Raw genomic sequence first — 20,966 nt, 5'->3', positions numbered from 1 at the left:
GCAACCAGTGCTTGCAGAAGCGTTAATGGTACAGTGATTACCCAGAAAGTCCTGCGTGAAGCATCGATCGAATGCGCAAGCGTCAGGGTTGCGGAGTATCGCGCATGCGCGAGCAGTACACAAGCGGCTCGAATTGCTTCACTTAAGGTAGGGGGGGTTCTTCGGGCGGGTTGTGGGCGACGGGTTTCGATACCGACTGAGCGACAATTGCTGTGACCCGCAGTCCCGGCACAGTCCTGTTCTCTTCCCTCTCTCAGCCCCACGATCCGTACACGGGTCCCGGGGAGCTTCCGGCTGATGAGGGAACGGGAACCGATGGATCTCTCAGACAGAGCAGAGCTCCAGCTGTCTAGATGCAAGGATTGGGAACTCGGAGAAAGGAACAAAATCTTTTATATCGCCAGTTGAGAAAATCACCTTTGTTCTACCTCCAATCACAAACAAGAGAAAGTCTGCAGATGCTGGAAATCCAAGCAACACACACAAAATGCTGGATGAACTCAGCATTAGTACTCTTTTCCATAGATGCTGCCTGGCCTGCTGAGTTCCTCTAGCAGTTTTTTTGTGTTGCTTGTTCTGGACCTTTCTACCCGTGAGGACATGTTTTGACCCATTCTCTCTGGGTCCATAATGATATCAAACACCTTTGCCCTGGGCAACAAGTAGCTTTCACATCACAAATTGATGTTGTGCATTGATCGTGTGGATAGTCAGAGGCTTTTTCCCAGGGCTGAAGTGGTTGCCACAAGAGGACACAGGTTTAAGGTGCTGGGGACCAGGTAGAGAGGAGATATCAGGGGTAAGTTTTTTACTCAGAGAGTGGTGAGCGTGTGGAATGGGCTGCCGGCAACGGTGGTGGAGGCGGATATGATAGGGTCTTTTAAGAGACTTTTAGATAGGTACATGGAGCTCAGATAGGGGGCTATGGGGAAGTCTAGCAATTTCTAAGGCAGGGATGTCCAATCCTTATACACCTCCATTCCCCATCAAGAAGGCCTCAAAGCCCTCCGCTATTTCCTGGTTAATAGACCTCACCAGTTCCCCACCAACACTACCCTCCTCCGGTTGGCAGAACTGGTTCTCACACTTAATAAATTCTCTTTTGGCTCCTCCCAGTTTCTTCACACCAAGGGTGTAGCTAAGGGCACTCGCATGGGCCCCAGCTATGCCTGCCTCTTCGTTGGTTATGTGGAACAGTCTGTGCGCCAAACCTATTCTGGTACTGCTCCCCAACTTTTCCTTCGGTACATTGACGACTACATTGGTGCTGCTTCCTGCACCCATGCTGAGCTCGTCAATTTCATCGACTTTACTTCTAACGTCCACCCATCCCTCAAATTCACTTGGTCTATCTCGGACACTTCTCTCCCCTTTCTCGATCTCTCGATCTCCATCTCTGGAGACAGATGGCCCACTGACATCTTCTACAAGCCCACTGACTCTCATAACTATCTCGACTATACCTCTTCCCACCCCGCCACATGCAAAAATGCCATTCCCCATTCCCAGTTCCGCCGTCTCCACTGCATCTGCTCCCAGGATGAGGCTTTCGGTTCCAGTACGTCTCAAATGTCCTCTTTCTTTAAGGATCGTGGTTTCCCTTCTGCCGTCATCAATGATGCCCTCACCCACATCTCCTCCATTTCCCGCACTTCGGCCCTCACCCCATCCTCCCGCCACCACAACAGGGACAGAGTTCCCCTTGTCCTCACCTACTACCCCACCAGCCTCCGGATCCAGCACATTATCCTCTGCAACTTCCACCACCTTCAACAGGACCCCACCACTAAGCACATCTTTCCCTCTCCGCTTTCCGCAGGGATCGGTCCCTCCGCGACTCCCTCATCCAGATGCCCCTCCCCACGGATCTGCCACCAGGCACTTATCCCTGTAAGCATAAGTGCTACACCTGTCCCTACACCTCCTGTCTTGCCACCATTCAGGGCTCCAAACAGTCCTTCCAGGTGAGGCAACACTTCACTTGTGAGTCTGTTGGGGGCATCCGGTGCTCCCGGTGCGGCCTCCTCTACATCGGTGAAACCCGACGCAGATTGGGGGACCGCTTCGTCGAGCACCTCCGCTCCGTCCGCCAGAACAGACAGGATCTCCCAGTAGCCACCCACTTCAACTCTGCTTCCCATTCCCATTCAGATATGTCCATACATGGCCTCCTCTACTGCCATGATGAGGCTAAACTCAGGTTGGAGGAGCAACACTTCATATACCGTCTAGGTAGTCTCCAGCCCCTTGGTATGAACATAGAATTCTTCAACTTCCGGTAATTCCCTCCCCCTCCCTTCCTCTATCCCTATTTCACTCTACCCCCTCCCGAGGTCCCTCATGGTTCCTCCTCCTTCTTCTACTACCCATTGTTTTCAGGGCTATGACATCAATGCTTCCCCTCCCCCACCCCTTTGTCTTTCAAATTACTGGTCTTTCAACTGAAGCTACAAGCATTCTTCAAATCCTTCCCCATCTTTCATTCTTCAGTCCTGATGAAGGGTTCCCGCCCGAAACGTTGACTCATCGTTTCTAACTGATGCTGCCTGACCTGCTGAGTTCATCCAGTGTACTGAAATTGTGGTTTGGGACAGGCTGTTTTCTGGCAAAGGAGTACTTGGTAAGTGGGAGGCCTTCAGAAGTGAAATGTTGAGGGTGTCTAGTTTGTATGTGCCTGTCAAGATAAAAGTTGAAAGGTAACTGGTGCAAGGAACCTTGGTATTCAAGAGATATTTTGTTCCTCTAAATGTCTCAGACTGCTGGGTGCTACCAAGACTCATTAATGACTACAATATCATAATTCCACGCCCTGAGCTCATCTGACTTTTGTTAGTCATCTTCTGTTGGTTTCTAAAAGCTTCCCAATAGTTTTTGCTCTATACTTTGCCCTCTCTTTGGCTTTTATATTGGCTTTGGTTTCTCATTTCAGTCACAGTTGTGTCCTCCTGCCTTTCCAATGCTTCCACTTCTTTGGGATGTGGCGATCACTCAGCTCCCGAATTGCTCCCAGAAACTCCAGCCATTGCTGCTCCATTGTCACTCCTACCTTTTCCCTTCCAAACAAATTTGACCAGCTTCTCTGTCATAGAAACATGGAGAAGTTCAGTATGGAAACAGGCTATTTGGCCCATCTAGTCAATGCTGAAAAAACATTTAAGCTGTCTAATGCAACTACCTGCACCGGGACCATCGCCCTCCATATCCCTAACATCCTGGTACCTATCCAAACTTCTTTTAAATGGTGAAATAGAGTTCGTATTCACCACTTGTGCTGGCATCTCAATCCACAATCTCACGACGATTGCTTTTCCAAATGTTCCCTTTAAATTTTCACCTTCCGCATGACCTGGTTATCATCCCACCCAACCGCAGTGGCAAAAGCTGCTTGCATTTACCCTATCTCTACCCTCATAATTTTGTATACTTCTAACAAAACCTCAAAGCAATGTATAATTTCCTTGTGTATGTTTAGAGCCTTTTTTAGGTGTATAAGATGATGAGGGGCATTGATCGTGTGGAGGTGTTTTCGCCAGTGTTTTATTCCCAGGGCTGAAATGGCTAACACGAGGGGGCATAGTTTTAAGGTGCTTGGAAATAGATACCGAGGGGATGTCAGGGGAAAGTTTTATTACACAGAGAGTGTGCTGGCATGGAATGCACTGGCAGGAGCGGTGATCGAGGCAGATACAACAGGGTCTTTTAACAGCCTTTTAGATAGGTACATGGAGCTTAGTAAAATAGACGGCTATGCGCTAGGGAAATTTTAGGCAGTTTCTAGAGTAAGTTACATGGTTGGCACAACATTTTGGGCTGAATGGCCTGGAATAAGCTGTAGATTTCTATGTTCTATGTTGAACAGCGAAATAATTTTGGCTATCCTGCAATCTTCTGATAACTCCCCCGTCACTAAGGATGATTTAATTATCTCTGCTAGGGCCCTGACAATTTCTGCACTTGCCTCCCATAGGGTTCGAGGGAGCAGCTTGTCATGCCCTGGATATTCATCCACCCTAATCTGCCTCAGGATAGCAAACCTCTCTTCTTCTTTAATCTGTACAGCGTCCACGATGTTAATGGCACTTTTCCACACTCCCATAGACCCTGTGTCCATCTCCTGAGTAAATAGAGATGAAAAAGATATTTAAGATCTCCCCCATCTGGTTTGGTTCCATACGTGGATTGCCATTCCGGTCTTCCAGAGGACCAACTTTGTGCCTTGGAATCCTTTTGCTGTTAATCTATCTCTAGAATCCCTGAGGATTATCCTTTATCTTTTCGGTGTCATCAACCTCATGCCTTCTTTGAGCCATCCTGATTTATTTCTTATGTGTTCTCTCGCATTTCTTATACTCCACAAGAACCTACCTGCCTATCCCTGTTATGCAACTCCATTTTGTACTTCACCAGGGTCTCAATATCTCTTGCAAACCAAGGTTCCCTACAGTTTCTGTCCTTACCTTTTATTCTGACAAGCACATACCCGCTTTGTATTTTCAAAATTTTGCCTTGAAGGCCTCCCATTTACCAAGCACACCTTTGCCATAAAGAAGCCTGTCCCAGTCCACAGTTGCCAGATCCTAGTGTCATAATTCCAGGTGTTGATCCATGCCCTGAACACATCCGCCTTTCCTACACTGCTCCTTGTATTGAAATATACAGGGCTCAGCATATTCACTGCACCATGCTCAACTTTTTCATTCCTGACTTTGTCTGAGGACAGAACAACAACTGTCTCCACAACCCCTCCACTATCTGTTCTGTTATTCAGGCTCCCATTCCCCGTGCAACTTTAGTTTAAACACCCACCTACCCCCACCTCCCACCATGCAGCTCTATCACCCCTTTGGCTTTCATCTCCCAGATCAATAAAAAGGAGGTGCATACCAGGTACAGGCAGATAGGAACAAATGGGGTACTTATGAAATACAGGAAATTCAAGTGAACACTTATGAAAGAAGGCATGAGGTTGTCCCAGCAGACAAGGTGAAGGAGAATCCTCAGGGATTCTGCAGATATGTTAAGAGCAAGAAGATTGGAAGGGAAAAAATTAATCCTCTGGAAGATCAGAATGGTAATCCATATGAGGAGACAAAATATATGGGGGAGATTTTAAATATTATTTTTGCATCTGTGTTTACTCAGGAGATGGACACAGAGTCCATAGAAGTTGGGCAAAGCAGCATCAACTTCATGGAGCCTGTACAGATTACAGAGGTGGAGGTGTTTGCTGTCTTAAGGCAAATTAGCGTGGATAAATCCCCAGGGCCTGATAAGTTGTTCCCTATGACTGAACAAGTTAAGGCTTTATTCCTTGGAATGTAGAAGATTAAGGGGAGATTTGATGGAGGTATACCACAATTATGAAGGCTATAGATAGGGTAAATGCAAGCTGGCTTTTACCACTGAGATAGGGTGGGACTACAACCAGAGGCCATGGCTTAAGGGTGAAAGGTAACACGTTTGGGGAACATGAGGGGAAACTTCTTCACAGAGACGGTCATCCGGGTGTGGAATGAGCAGCCAGCATAGCTGGTGTCTGCAAGCTCAATTTCAACATTTAGGAGGTTCTTATAGGTACCTGGATGGTAGGGGTATGGGAGTGGAAAGTTTAAATAGCTCAGCACCAACTAGATGGGCCAAAGGGCCTGTTCCTGTGTTGTACTTTTCCATGACTGTGACAAGGACCATAATATTCACTCGAATTCCTTTTAACAGCTGTGCAGACCAGACATAAGTCTGAGTAGGAGATATTTACATGGTGTTAAAACTGTAGCACTTTAAGTTAACAGTACATAAAAGAAAATCCCAGCTGCACGTTAACAAAGGCTATTTGTGTGAAAGTGTTTCAGTTACTGTGGGGCCAGGGACCCATGCAGCTCAGTGGGAACAGGGAATAATACCAATGGAGAGAGTCAAACTGAGCCAGGTCACAGATTGGAGACGGCAGAAATGCCCCATTCTTTAGAGACAGGAACAGCATCAGAGAGTTTGTTGGTCATACCCGATACCAGAACTGTACCCAGTTAGGAGATGATTTCTCTCTCCAACTTGGGTTGAACTTCACTGTAACAGTGTGATGCCAGATCACACCTTGACAACTCAAGTGATCTCATCTGAAATGTTGTCATTCACCCATTGATGGATTTTGAAAATCTTTTTACAGGTTAAAAATGACACGGAATTTGTCGATGGGAATTCAAACACAACACACCATAGAACCATAGAAACTACAGCACAGAAACAGGCCCTTTGGCCCTTCTTGGCTGTGCCGAACCATTTTCTGCCTAGTCCCACTGACCTGCACACGGACCATATCCCTCCATACACCTCCCATCCATGTATCTGTCCAATTTATTCTTAAATGTTAAAAAAAACCCGCATTTACCACCTGGTCTGGCAGCTCATTCCATACTCCCACCACTCTCTGTGTGAAGAAGCCCCCCCAATGTTCCCTTTAAACTTTTCCCCCCTCACCCTTAACCCATGTCCTCTGGTTTTTTTTCTCCCCTTGCCTCAGTGGAAAAAGCCTGCTTGCATTCACTCTATCTATACCCATCATAATTTTATATACCTCTATCAAATCTCCCCTGATTCTTCTACGCTCCAGGGAATAAAGTCCTAACCTATTCAACCTTTCTCTGTAACTGAGTTTCTCAAGTCCCGGCAACATCCTTGTAAACCTTCTCTGCACTCTTTCAACCTTATTTATATCCTTCCTGTAATTTGGTGACCAAAACTGAACACAATACTCCAGATTCGGCCTCACCAATGCCTTATACAATCTCATCATAACATTCCAGCTCTTATACTCAATACTTCGATTAATAAAGGCCAATGTACCAAAAGCTCTCTTTACGACCCTACCTACCTGTGATGACACTTTTAGGGAATTTTGTATCTGTATTCCCAGATTCCTCTGTTCCACTGCGCTCCTCAGTGCCTTACCATTAACCCTGGATGTTCGACATTGGTTTGTCCTTCCAACGTGCAATACCTCACACTTGTCAGTATTAAACTCCATCTGCCATTTTTCAGCCCATTTTTCCAGCTGGTCCAAGTCCCTCTGCAGGCTCTGAAAACCTTCCTCACTGTCTACTACACCTCCAATCTTTGTATCATCAGCAAACTTGCTGATCCAATTTACCACATTATAATCCAGATCATTGATATAGATGACAAATAACAATGGACCCAGCACTGATCCCTGTGGCACACCACTAGTCACTCAGAGAAGCAATTCTCTACCACCACTCTCTGGCTTCTATCATCGAGCCAATGTCTAATCCAATTTACCACCTCTCCATGTATACCTAGCGACTGGATTTTCCTAACTAACCTCCCATGCGGGACCTTGTCAAAGGCCTTACTGAAGTCCATGTAGACAATATCCACTGCCTTCCCTTCGTCCACTTTCCTGGTAACCTCCTCGAAAAACTCCCAACAAATTGGTCAAACATGACCTACCACGCACAAAGCCATGTTGACTCTCCCTAATAAGCCCCTGTCTATCCAAATGCTTGTAGATTCTGTCTCTTAGTACTCCCTCCAATAACTTACCTACTACTGACGTTAAACTCACCGGCCTATAATTTCCCGGATTACTTTTCGATCCTTTTTTAAACAACAGAACAACATGAGCCACTCTCCAATCCTCCGGCACTTCACCCGTAGACAGCGACATTTTAAATATTTCTGCCAGGGCCCCTGCAATTTCAACACTAGTCTCCTTCAAGGTCCAAGGGAACACTCTGTCAGGTCCCGGGGATTTATCCACTTTAATTTTCCTCAAGACAGCAAGCACCTCCTCCTTTTCAATCTGTACAGTTTCCATGGTCTCACTACTTGATTCCCTCAATTCCATAGATTTCATGCCAGCTTCCTTAGTAAATACAGACGCAAAAAACCTATTTAAGATCTCCCCCTTTTTCTTTGGTTCCGCACAAAGCCGACCACTCTGATCTTCAAGAGGACCAATTTTATCCCTTACAATCCTTTTGCTCTTAATATACTTGTAAAAGCTCTTTGGATTATCCTTCACCTTGACTGCCAAGGCAACTTCATGTCTTCTTTTAGCCCTCCTGATTTCTTTCTTAAGTATTTTCTTGCACTTCTTATACTCCTCAAGCACCTGATTTACCCCGTTTCCTATACATTTCATACAACTCCCTCTTCTTCTTTATCAGAGTTGCAATATCCCTTGAGAACCAAGGTTCCTTATTCCTATTCTATTTGCCTTTAATCCTGACAGGAACATACAAACTCTGCACTCTCAAAATTTCCCCTTTGAAGGCTTCCCACCTACCAATCACATCTTTGCCAGAGAACAACCTGTCCCAATCCACGCTTTTTAGATCCTTTCTCATTTCTTCAAATTTGGCCTTCTTCCAGTTCAGAACCTCAACCCTAGGACCAGATCTATCCTTGTCCAATTGAAACTAATGGTGTTATGATCACTGGAACCAAAGTGCTCCCCTTCACAGACTTCTGTCACTTGCCCTAATTCGTTTCCTAACAGGAGATCCAATATTGCATCCCCTCTAGTTGGTCCCTCTATATATTGATTTAGAAAACTTTCCTGAACACATTTTACAAACTCTAAAGCATCTAGACCCGTAACAGTATGGGAGTCCCAATCAATGTATGGAAAATTAAAATCCCCTACCACCACAACTTTATGTTTCCTGCAGTTGCCTGCTATCTCTCTGCAGATTTGCTCTTCCAAGTCTCGTTGACTATTGGGTGGTCTGTAATACAATCCCACTAATGTGGCCATACCTTTCCTGTTTCTCAGCTCCACACATAAGGACTCAGTAGACAAGCCCTCTAATCTGTCCTGCCTGAGCACTGCTGTAATATTTTCCCTAACAAGCAATGCTACTCCCCCACCTTTCATTCCTCTGCCTCGATCACATCTGTAACATCGGAACCCTGGAATATTAAGCTGCCAGTCCTGCCCCTCCTGTAGGCAAGTTTCACTAATCGCTACAACATCATAATTCCACGTGTCAATCCACACCCTCAACTCATCCGCCTTCCACGCAATACTCCTAGCATTGAAATATATACACCTCAGAAGGTTTTTACCACCACTCACAACCTTTCTATCAGCGGATTTGCTTAGGCTTTCAACATCATTTATTTTCACCCCAGCCACACTGTCAGCTCTGGCACTCTGGTTCCCATCCCCCTGCAAATCTAGTTTGAAGCCTCCCCAATAGCACTAACAAACCTCCCTGAAAGGATATTGGTCCCCCTGTGGTTCAAGTGTAACCCGTCTCTCTTGTACAGGTCCCACCTGCCCCAGAAGAGGTCCCAATGATCCTGAAATCTGAAACCCTGCCCCCTACACCAGTTCCTCAGCCATTTGTTCATCCTCCAGAGCATCCTATTCCTACCCTCACTGGCACATAGCACAGGTAGCAATCCTGAGATTACCACCCTCGAGGTCCGGCTTTTCAACTTCCTACCAAACTCTCTATACTCACTCTCCAGGACCTCCTCACTCTTCCTTGCTATGTCATTGGTACCGATGTGCACCACGACATCTGGCTGATCACCCTCCCACTTCAGAATGTCATGCAATCGATCAGAGACATCCTTGACCCTGGCACCTGGGAGGCAACAAACCATCCTGGATTCTCTGTCACGACCACAGAACCTCCTATCTACACCTCTAACTATCGAGTCCCCTATCACTACCGCTCTCCTCTTTCTCCCCCCTCCCTTCTGCACTGCAGAGCCAGTCTCAATGCCGGAGATCCGGCTACTGCAGCTAGTCCCTGATAAGTCATTCCCCCCAACAGTATCCAATGCGGTATACTTGTTGTTGAGGGGAATGGCCACAGGGGAACCCTGCTCTGCCTGCCCTTTCCCCTTTCCTCGCCTGACAGTGACCCAATTTCCTGTCCTCTGCTCCTTTGGTGTAACTACCTCCCTGTAGCTACGATCTATAATCTCCTCATTCTCCCGAATGATCCGCAGGTCATCCAGCTCCTGCTCCAGTTCCCTAACGCGGTTTGTTAGGAGCTGCAGCTGGATGCACTTCCCGCAGGTGTCGTTGTCAGGGACATCGGAGGGCTCCCTGACTTCCCACATCCTGGAAGAGGACCATTCCAACATCCTGCCTGGCATTCTCTCTACGCTAGACAATCTGAACAAAAAACTTACCGGAACCTACCCTGGCCTCTGCCTGTTCTCGCCGAAGCCTGTTGAGCCAAAGCCGTCCCACTCTGACTCAGTCCACTCCGACGATGGCCGCTACAATGATGTCCGCTGTATATGGTGGTCTGCTTTTTAAACTTTGGCGCGCTACGTCACGCGCCTGCGCAGTGCAGACCCTTCTCCCCGAGCAGTTTTTAAAAAAAAAACGATTTTTTCGACCCGAATTCTTCCGCTCACTTCTTCAGTTTGGTTATCTCTGTCTAGATATTCAAGAAGTGAAGAAAGGGATTCAATCGACCATCCTTCCTGCTCAGACTGTGGGGAGGGAGTCACTCAGTCATCTGACCGACTGGCACGCCCATCATTTTACACAGGGGAGAGGCCTTTCACCTGCTCAGACAGTGGGGAGAGATTCACTTGGTCATCTCAACTGAAGGTACATCAGCAAGTTCGCATTGGGCAAGTCCATTCATCTGTTCTGTGTGTGAGAAGGGATTCAGTCGGTCTTCCCACCTGTGGACACACCAGTCAGTTCACACTGGGCAGAGGCTGGTCATCTGCTGAATTTGTGGGGAAGGGTTCACTCGGTCATCTGACCTAATGGCTCACCAGCGAGTTCACACTGGGGAGTGGTCGTCCCCCTGCTCGGACTGTGGGAAAGGATTCACTAAATCATCTAAACTGAAGGTACATCAGTGTGTTCACACTAGAGAGAGGCCATTCACCTGCTCGGACTGTGGGAAGGGATTCACTCGGTCATCCAACCTACAGAGACACCAGTCAGTTCACACTGGGGAGAGGCCGTTCACTTGCTCAGACTGTGGGAAGACATTCACTCAGTCATCCCACCTGCAGAGTCACCAACGTTTTCACACTGGGGAGAAGCTGTTCACCTGCTCAGACTGTGGGAAGACATTCTCTCAGTCATCCCACCTACAGAGTCACCAACGTTTTCATACTGGGGAGAGACCATTCACCTGCTCAGTCTGTGGAAAGGGATTCACTCAGTCATCCTCCCTATTGGTACACCAGTCAGTTCACACTGGAGAGAGGCCGTTCACCTGCTCAGACTGTGGGAAGGGATTCACTCAGTCATCCTCCCTATTGGCACACCAGTCAGTTCACACTGGGGAGAGGCCGTTTAAATGCTCAGACTGTGGGAAGGGATTCACTCGGTCATCCAACCTTCTGGTACACCAGCGAGTTCACACTGGGGAGAGGCCGTTCACCTGCTCGGACTGTGGGAAGCAATTCACTCGGTCATCCACCCTAATGGCACACCAGTCAGTTCACACTGGGGAGTGGCCATTCACCTGCTCAGACTGTGGGAAGGGATTCACTCGATCATCTTATCTACTGACACACCAGTTCGTTCACACTGGGGAGAGGCCGTTTAAATGCTCAATCTGTGGAAAGGGATTCACTCGGTCATCCGACCTACGGGTACACCAGCGAGTTCACACTGGGGAAAGGCCGTTCACCTGCTCAGTCTGTGGGAAGAGATTCACTCACACATCTGACCTACGGGTGCACCAGCGAGTTCACACTGGGGAGAGACCATTCACCTGCTTGGTCTGTCGGAAGAGATTCACTCACTCATCCACCCTACAGAGACACCAACGAGTTCACACTGGGGAGAAGCCATGCACCTGCTCAGACGGTGGGAAGGGATTCACTCTGTCATCCAAACTACTGGCACACCAGTCAGTTCACAATAGGGAGAGGCCGTTCACCTGCTCAGTCTGTGGAAAGGGATTCACTCGGTCATCCACCCTATTGGAACACCAGTCAGTTCATACTGGGGAGAGGGATTTCACCTGCTCGGATTGTGGGAAGGGATTCACTCGGTCATCTGACCTACGGGTACACCAGCGAGTTCACACTGGGGAGAGACGATTCACCTGCTCAGTCTGTGGGAAGAGATTCACTCACTCATCCACCCTACAGAGTCACCAACGAGTTCACACTGGGGAGAAGCCGTTCACATGCTCAGGCGGTGGGAAGGGATTCATTCGGTCATCCGAACTACTGGCACACCAGTCAGTTCAACCCAGGGAGAGGCCGTTGAAATGTTCAGACTGTGGGAAGGGATTCACTCGGTCATCTGACCTACGGGCACACCAGTCAGTTCACACTGGGGAGAGACCGTTCACCTGCTCAGTCTGTGCGAAGACATTCAGTCAGTCATCCAACCGACAGAGTCACCAACGAGTTCACACTGGGGAGAAGCCATTCACCTGCTGTGAATGTGGGAAGGGATTCACTCAGTCATCTACATAAACACCAGCGAGTTCACACTGGGGAGAAAGTTTCAATAAGCTGCTTGTTATACTTGTGACACTACCGGGTTCACAATGGGGACAAAGTTTCAATAAGCTGCATGCTGGATATTTGTCCATCACCATTGCTGAATGCAATTTCGAGAGTGACTGTCGGTGCTGAACTCTGCAATTATTGCTGCTGCTCACAACACCCAGTTCTGCACTCTGGTCACTGGGCATGGGAGGAGTTTCTTCTGCAGCATATTCACCTTTAATGGGACTGAAGTTTAATATTCTGGATCTGAGACAAATAAATCAGTTCTATTTTAAACTCTGTCTCTGGTACGTAGTGAATTTATAACACACCTAGTGTACAGTAGAGAGTCAACTCAGGCCAGCTGGACCCTGCCAGTGATTCAGTTCCACGACAGTCCTTTTAAATCCTCCCCTGTTCCCCTATCACTCTCCCTGTGGGGATGGGTTCCAAACAGTCACCACTCTGTGGGTGAAGAGGTTTCCCTTGAATTCTCTGCAGACGGAGCAGGGTCAGAAACCAGAGGCAGGTCTACACAGGGCAGAGTTTGGGGTTCTGGACGATGGTCGGGGTAAGAACGTATGATGAGGAGAAGGGAATCAGCAGCGGGGCGTGGCAATGAATGACAGAGTAACAACATTTGGAAGCTGATTGACAGAGAAAATCTTTCGTTTGACAATGAACTGTCAAAAACAAACAATGCCTGTGGTGAGGTGCTCCATTGGTCGAGGACGTGTGTGTTGGGAATGGTTTTATCTATTGAGGGAGTCTGTTTATTTATCCTGTAATATTATATCCAGATGATTATTATGGATTATCCTATCTGAAATAATGTATTGATTATCATATAATTTGTAAGATTTTGACTCTAAAACTGGATCAGGCTTGAATTTATGGTGTCTTTATGAAGTGATGGAGGGCATTCATGAGTTTGTATTTTAAAGCAAGATTTTGGTGAATGATATTTGCCACTTGATTGTACCTTTGTAAGTAATCAGATTGAGTTAAACTGCTGCAGGATCCTGGAATGTGTTGGATTGTGTCTGGTTTCTCTTGGCTTTTCTGCACTTACTGCCTTGTTTGTTTGTATTTTATGTATTTTCGATTTTCTTTTCCTTTTGTTAACCACCTTGTCCTGCATTTCTTTCTGGGAAGCGGTCTCCAACTCTCAGGTGCTCAATGCTTCCCTGTCACCATCTTATCTGCTCAGATCATTGGGATGTCTTCCATGGAGGGTCATACTCATTCCACTGGTTAATATTTTCTTCTCTACAGATCGGTTTTTCACAATCCTCCCCTGGAAACTACATGATTTGGTAGGCTATTTTTCAGGTCTAGGAATGCTCAAAATTTTTTCCTATATAAATGAATGGTAATTGCTTCTTCTCGTTACGCCATTTAGGCTTATGAAAGGTTTCATAGGAACGCTTTACTTCCGTAAAGGGGCGGGGGGGGGCACCTGTACACACATGGAGTGCCTAATCCTGTTCATTTTTGATGAAAATATATACTTAGAAGTTTTATCTGACTGTTGTGATTTTTTTTCACGTGTATTATTTCTCTTCCTCCTTCTGTCCAAGGTAGTGTTAATCTAAGTGGGTTTGAGTGCAAATAGTCTGTTCTTATTTATCTTTGTAAATTTTACTGATTGAAATGTGACCAAGATATTTTCATTAAAAAAAGTCAATATTGGTATTGATGGAAGTGTTTATTGCCTTTTTATATTTGTTAACTATTGAGCTCTGTTTGACAGGGTTTTTTAAGCCCTGAACTAAATTTTGTCAAAGGCTTTCCCTATCTCGGACTACTTTCTATTTTCTTTGCTTGTTGATGTTCCAGATACGTGGGTATCAAGAGTCCCGATGAAGGGTCTTGTCCCAAAATGTTGATTCCTATCCATAGATGTTGCCTGACATGCTGAGCTCCTCCAGCACTTTGTGTGTAGTTCTCTAGATTTCTAGTATCTGCAGGTCCTCTTGTTTCCCAGATACTTACATGTTCCTTGAAAGAAGAAGCCAAGAGCAAGCTGGTAGTGAGGTTTGGGTTTTTGATCCTCCACAATGTTCCGCGTGGGAATTTAAACTGGAGGTGGCAGTGTTTTTTTTAACGAGGCCGAGTTGCGAGCTCGACATCAACCCAGCATGGATGGAGAGCGCGCTTGGGAGCAGCCTGTCACTGGATCGAACTTGGGAACCTCTGTTCTCGAGCCTGGCGCTGATCTCACTGCACCACCAGCCTCCAGGGTTGTGTGGCTGTGTTGGTAAAATATTACAAAAAATAATTAGAAAGAGGCTGCTTAGGGTTGGAAGGTGTAGAATCTGTGGGTAGAATTAAGGAACAGCAAATGTAAAAAAAAAAAAATCGCTGATGGGAATTGTATCAAGAGCTCCAAACAGTAGTAAGTATGTGAGCCACAAATTAGAATGGGAGATAGAAAATGCGTGCCAAAAGGGCAATGTTACAGTAGTCATGGGGGATTGTCATGCAGGTGATTAGGAAAATTAGGGTGGTGTTGGACTCAAGAGGAGGAATTCTGCAGATGCTGGAAACCCAAAGCAACACAGACAAATTGCTGGAGGAACTCAGCAGTCTGGGCAGCATTTAGGAAATGAATCCACAGTTGACGTATTGGGCCGAGACCTTTCTTCAGTTCTGGAAAGTTAGGGGGAAGATGCCAGAATACAATGTGGTGGGGAGGGGAAAAGTGATAGATGAAGCCAGCTGAGTAAGAAACGCAAGGGGCTGGAGAGAAAGCAATCTGGTAAGAGGGGACAGTGGAGTACAGGGAAAATGGAAGCAGGTTGAGACGCCGTGTGAGGTAATAGGTTGGTGAGAATAGGCATGGGGCCAGAGTGGTGAATAGAAGAAAAAGGGAAGGGGATGGATTTTTTTTTTACCGACATTCATGACATCAGGTTGGAGGCTACCTAGATGGAAAATAAGTTGTAGTTCCTCCACCTTGAGTGTAGCTTCACTGTGGCACAAGAGGAATAAATGGACCGAAAATGTCAGAAAGCGAATGGGAATCAGAATTAAAATGTTTGGACAAGCTCAGCTTGTCATGGATGGAGCGGTGATGCTCTATGAAATCAACCCCAATTCATCACGGGTCGCACAAATGTAGAGAAGCCTGCATCGGCGGACCAGACACAATAGACGACCACAGCAGTTTGGCAGCTGAAGTGGTGCCTCCCCTGGGAGAAATGACTGGGGCCCTGACTAGTGGTGAGGGAGGGGCTGAATGGACAGGTGTAGTACTTTGGCCACTTGCAAGGAAAAGTGCCGGTAGGAAGATCAGTGGTGAGGGACAGATGAAAAAGGGAATCATGCAGGGAGCGATCCCTGCGGAGTGATGGGGATGGGAGGTAGTGATATGTCTGTTTGTGGCATCCCTTTTAAAATGGATACAACCCATCCGCGCTCACCTAATCTCCTCTTGTCATCTTCCTCTTGGACAAGTTCCTCTTGTCCTGACCTACCACAATCACCCTGCAATGACAATGTGGATGCAGGTTGAATGACACGACGACACTCCGCAATTAACATATTCTGCTCATGCAAGCGGGCAGTTAGCTCCACCTTGTCCATGGAGTTTCACAGCATCGATGTGCGTAGTGAGGTCTACAATGTCCATGCCGATCTCTTTAATTCCCTCATGTTACAGCAATAAATGTTCCTGCGATGGGGAAATATCTCTGTCTGTCTGTGCTTCTTTCCATCTACCTGTTTTCCTATCTTCCATCTACTTTTCTGTTTATTTCTCCCTCACAAAAATACACACATTCACAACATTCACAGGATATAACACACACACACTCTCCTCCTCTCTCTCTCTCTCACACACACACGCACACACATACACACAGATACACACACACACACACACTCCCCCCCTCACACACACACACACACAGACACACACACACACACACACTCCCCCCCTCACACACACACGCACACACATACACACAGATACACACACACACACACACTCCCCCCCCACACACACACACACACACACACACACTCCCCCCTCACACACACACGCACACACATACACACAGATACACACACACACACACACTCCCCCCCTCACACACACACACACAGACACACACACACACTCCCCCCTCTCTCACACACACACACAGACACACACACACACACACTCCCCCCCTCACACACACACACACACACATGGAATTTCAATTTCTTTGTCCCAATGGAACTTCATTTTTTCGGTCTGTTTCACCTTTTCATATATCCTGCACTTATCTTTTCACCATTCACTGCACTTAAGGTATTCGGGAGTATTTATTGAAATTCATGCAGAAGCGCCAACTGGATTTTAGTAAGAATTTTGATAATGTTCCTCAAATTTGGCCACGTTATGGTGTCAGGAAGCATAGCTCCAGGGAGACTTGGCTTTGTGGACACCGAAATGACTTGACCACAGTAGGCAGAGGGTGGTAGAGTGAGTGTATTCTCTCTGGAAACACCTGACGAAGGTTTTCGGCCTGAAACGTCAAATGTACCTCTTCCTATAGATGCTGCCTGGCCTGCTGCTTTCACCAGCGTTATTTGCGTTGCTTGAGTTTCCAGCATCTGCAGATTTCCTCGTGTTTGCGTATTCTCTCTGGAAATCAGTACGCAGGCGTATTCTGATCCGTAAACCGTGTCTGTTGTGATTTTTACTTCACTCGGAAGGTGATGCGAATCTGGATGCAGGTTCAATTGCAGCATTGAAGAGAAGTTTGTTTGGGTACATGGATGAGAGAGATATTGACATCTAGAGTCTGGGTGCATGTGGATGGGTCCAGGCAGAAAATAGCACAGACTAAATGGGCCAAAAGCCCTGTTTCTGTGCTGTAAGAGAATGAATTAGATTGTGCGGCCTACACAAGTCCATTCCCCAGGAGACCAAAATCATTCCAACGAAATGTTATAAAAAAAAACTCAACAGATAAAGAATATCTGTGGAGGGGAACAAAGTTAATGCTTCAGCCCCAACACCCTGTGTCAGAATGGCTTCAAACAATTTCTGATTTGATTTCAGGTCTCCAGCAGCTTGAGTGTTTCTTTAATTTCCAGTTGCTCACAGACAGACGACAGTGAGTGGGAATTTCCAAACACAGTGAGAATACTGAACTCGAGGTAGATAACCAACAATGCAAACACTGAACAGCTCATTCCAGGTACTCACTACCTCTGTGTATTGAGATTACCTTGCAGGTCTGTTCGATCTCTCTGCTGTTTTCTATCTGTGGCCATTCAGCCCCTCTAACCATCAACAAGATGGCAGCTGCTCTCCCATCTCAGCCACGTTTCTGTCTGATCCTCATTTCCTTGATCCCTTCGGTCTCCACACATCTGCCGGCCTCTGTTTTATGTGAGGACGATCACTGAGTCTTCACCGCCCTCTGTGGTGGGGATTTACAGATATTCATCACCCTCGGAGTGGAGACATTTCCCCTCATCTCAGTCCTGGAGAGTCCACCCCCTTTTTCAGAGACTGGGATCCCTGGTTCAACCAGTAATGATGTTGTGCATTTCAATGTGTTCACCTCTCAGTCCTCGATTCTCTAAATGAAAGGGTTATCGCATTTGAACTTTCTTCACATGATGACCCCACCACTCCAGGGATCAGTCTGGTGAATCTTCATTGCACTCTCTGTAACAAATACTCTCTAACCTCTTTGTTAATCCTCTATAGAATTAATTTCCATCTTCTGAAGCCCCATGTTGCCCCAACCACTCACCTCCCTCCCCCGTCACTATTTCCACCTTCCTACCTCCCCCTCCCCTGGATCCACCTCTCAAACCCTAGCTCTTGCCCCATCCCCACCCCTCACCTCTTTTCTCTGACTATTTCCCGTCCACTCTCAGTCCCGAGGGAGGGTCTCGGCCCGAAATGTTGACGGTCCATTTCCCTCCACAGATGCTGCCCGACCCACTGAGTTCCTCCGGCAGTTTGTTCATTGGTCTGTATAACCCGTGTTAGTGTGGGGAGCGGGATTTTACACCATATTCCAGGTACAATCTCAACAAAGCACAAATAATTGTCACTTTGCCCGGACCATTGGCCCCGCTTGCAGGGCAACAGTCTGCCGGTGTTTGGCCCCCAATGTGGTGAATCCCTCTGCTCTCCACTACCGTGGGCTCAGACATTTCCACAGATGAGCCCCTCCTGTCCCCACCGGGACAAACATCCTTTCCGCCCCCTCTCTCACCGTCTTCATCCTTTCAGTAAAATCCCCCCTCCCAACCCGGGGAGCCGGCATCAAACCGACGGGCCGAGCGGTCTCCTCCTACCTCTCAGCGATACATCAGACTCCGGCAGCAGGAGACGCTTCACAAACGCCCCAATTTCCCTCGGAGGGAAATGGAAATAAATCAGAAATCGGGACATTTACTTTTGGATTGTTCCGCTCTGACGGGGAGTGCGATCACCAGGCGGAATACGGATTCAACGGGGATAACGCCCTCTCGACTAGTCCGCCTCTGCTATTGGGTGCAGCCACTGATTGACATTCCTGCGCACCAATAGCAATAGCGCATCCCCTGAAGCGTTGGCTTTCAGGGGTGGGGGAGGGGTGGTCACGCGATTAGCTGCTCAACCGTTAATCCGATAAAACTCGAGCACAGCAGCGCGTGGGTGACGTAAGACCCCGCGCACGTGAGGGCAGATCCCAGTGTGGGGAACCCATGTGTGACGTCAGGCGCGTGCGGGGCGGGGGAGGGGGCTGTGTGACGTCACCGTGGGAGAGCACTCGTATTTAAAAGGACCTTTACTTTACTTCATACTTTATTGTCGCCAAAGCAGTGGTACTAGAACGTACAATCATCACAGCGATATTTGATTCTGTGCTTCACAGTCTCTGGATTACATATATTAAATATTAAAAATAGTTAAAATTAGTAAATATTAAACATTTAAATTATAAATCATAAATAGAAAATAGAAAAATTGGACTTTTTTTCCTTTATGGACGTTTCTTATAATTTCAGTGGGACAACATTAATGACGGGTTTCATCACTGAATCCAGTGTTGTGAGAGTCAAGTCCCCTGTTATGTGTCCGGCTGTGCCGTGTTGTTGGTGGAGTGGGCAGCGGGGTGTTTGTTTCGACTTGGGTCACAACACCAGAATTGCCACCGGGGTCCACACACAGTGTATTAGTCAACAGGAAACCTCTCGTCCCTGCAGTCTTTGTCTCCTGGTAAATTCAACAGCCTGACAATCTGAACCATAGTTACCCCTTCCCCACCCGCCCCGTTTTTATTCAGATATTTCCCCCCTTCCTTCTCGGTCCTGAAGGAGGGTTCAACTGGAAACGTCGACTGTTGACTCTTTTCCATAGATGCTGCCCGGCCTGCTGAGTTCCGCCGGTATTTTCTTTTATAATTACTGATTAATCTTGCTTTTAACATTGTGTTTGTTACAAAGCCCCAGCGTCTGGGAAGAACTGTCACCGTCATGGGTTGTTAGTGCAGATTGGGATGGCGGTGGGGTGTCAGTGACCTCTGTATCAGAGAACGACACGGATTTGTTCAGTCTCGTGTGAGATATAGAAACATAGAAACATAGAAAATAGGTGCAGGAGTAGGCCATTCGGCCCTTCGAGCCTGCACCGCCATTTATTATGATCATGGCTGATCATCCAACTCAGAACCCAGCCTTCCCTCCATACCCCCTGACCCCTGTAGCCACAAGGGCCATATCTAACTTCCTTTTAAACATAGCTAATGAACTGGCCTCAACAGTTTGCTGTGGCAGAGAATTCCACAGATTCACCACTCTCTGTGTGAAGAAGTTTTTCCTAACCTCGGTCCTAAAAGGCTTCCCCTCTATCCTCAAACTGTGACCCCTCGTTCTAGACCTCCCCAACATCGGGAACAATCTTCCTGCATCTAGCCTGTCCAATCCCTTTAGGATCTTATACGTTTCAATCAGATCCCCCCTCAATCTTCTAAATTCCAACGAGTACAAGCCCAGTTCATCCAGTCTTTCTTCATATGAAAGACCTGCCATCCCAGGAATCAATCTGGTGAACCTTCTTTGTACTCCCTCTATGGCAAAGATGTCTTTCCTCAGATTAGGGGACCAAAACTGCACACAATACTCCAGGTGTGGTCTCACCAAGGCCTTGTACAACTGCAGTAGTACCTCCCTGCTCCTGTACTCGAATCCTCTCGCTATAAATGCCAGCATACCGTTCGCCTTTTTCACCGCCTGCTGTACCTGCATGCCCACTTTCAATGACTGGTGTATAATGACACCCAGGTCTCGTTGCACCTCCCCTTTTCCTAATCGGCCACCATTCAGATAATAATCTGTTTTCCTATTTTTGCCACCAAAGTGGATAACTTCACATTTATCCACATTAAATTGCATCTGCCATGAGTTTGCCCACTCACCCAACCTATCCAAGTCACCCTGCATCCTCTTAGCATCCTCCTCACTGCTAACACTGCCACCCAGCTTCGTGTCATCCGCAAACTTGGAGATGC

General features: G+C 47.1%; 1 protein-coding gene and 1 long non-coding RNA gene across 2 annotated transcripts; one reads left to right on the top strand and one right to left on the bottom strand.

Moving 5' to 3' along the window:
• Positions 1-109: 109 nt before the first annotated feature.
• On the top strand, positions 110-14,200 carry LOC134343799 (zinc finger protein 585A-like). Its single transcript, XM_063042543.1, has 2 exons — positions 110-147; positions 10,426-14,200. Exon 2 carries the CDS (start codon positions 10,762-10,764, stop codon positions 12,439-12,441), a length of 1,680 nt encoding a protein of 559 aa, XP_062898613.1. The 5' UTR covers positions 110-147; positions 10,426-10,761; the 3' UTR covers positions 12,442-14,200.
• On the bottom strand, positions 14,192-18,902 carry LOC134343805 (uncharacterized). The gene is made up of 3 exons (XR_010017324.1): positions 18,769-18,902; positions 15,882-15,945; positions 14,192-14,708 (listed from the first exon to the last, which is right to left on the bottom strand). It is a non-coding gene; the product is annotated as an uncharacterized LOC134343805 (long non-coding RNA).
• Positions 18,903-20,966: the final 2,064 nt, after the last annotated feature.

The sequence above is a fragment of the Mobula hypostoma genome, chromosome 3, assembly GCF_963921235.1.
Source record: "Mobula hypostoma chromosome 3, sMobHyp1.1, whole genome shotgun sequence".
Lineage (NCBI taxonomy): Eukaryota > Metazoa > Chordata > Chondrichthyes > Myliobatiformes > Myliobatidae > Mobula > Mobula hypostoma.
The sequence above is the reverse complement of the archived record's forward strand: the minus strand, read 5'-3'. Positions and strand labels throughout refer to the sequence as shown.

Bases quoted from the DNA above. Each gene is read 5' to 3' on its own strand.
- LOC134343799 (XM_063042543.1), top strand. From the start codon at position 10,762: ATGGCTCACCAGCGAGTTCACACTGGGGAGTGGTCGTCCCCCTGCTCG.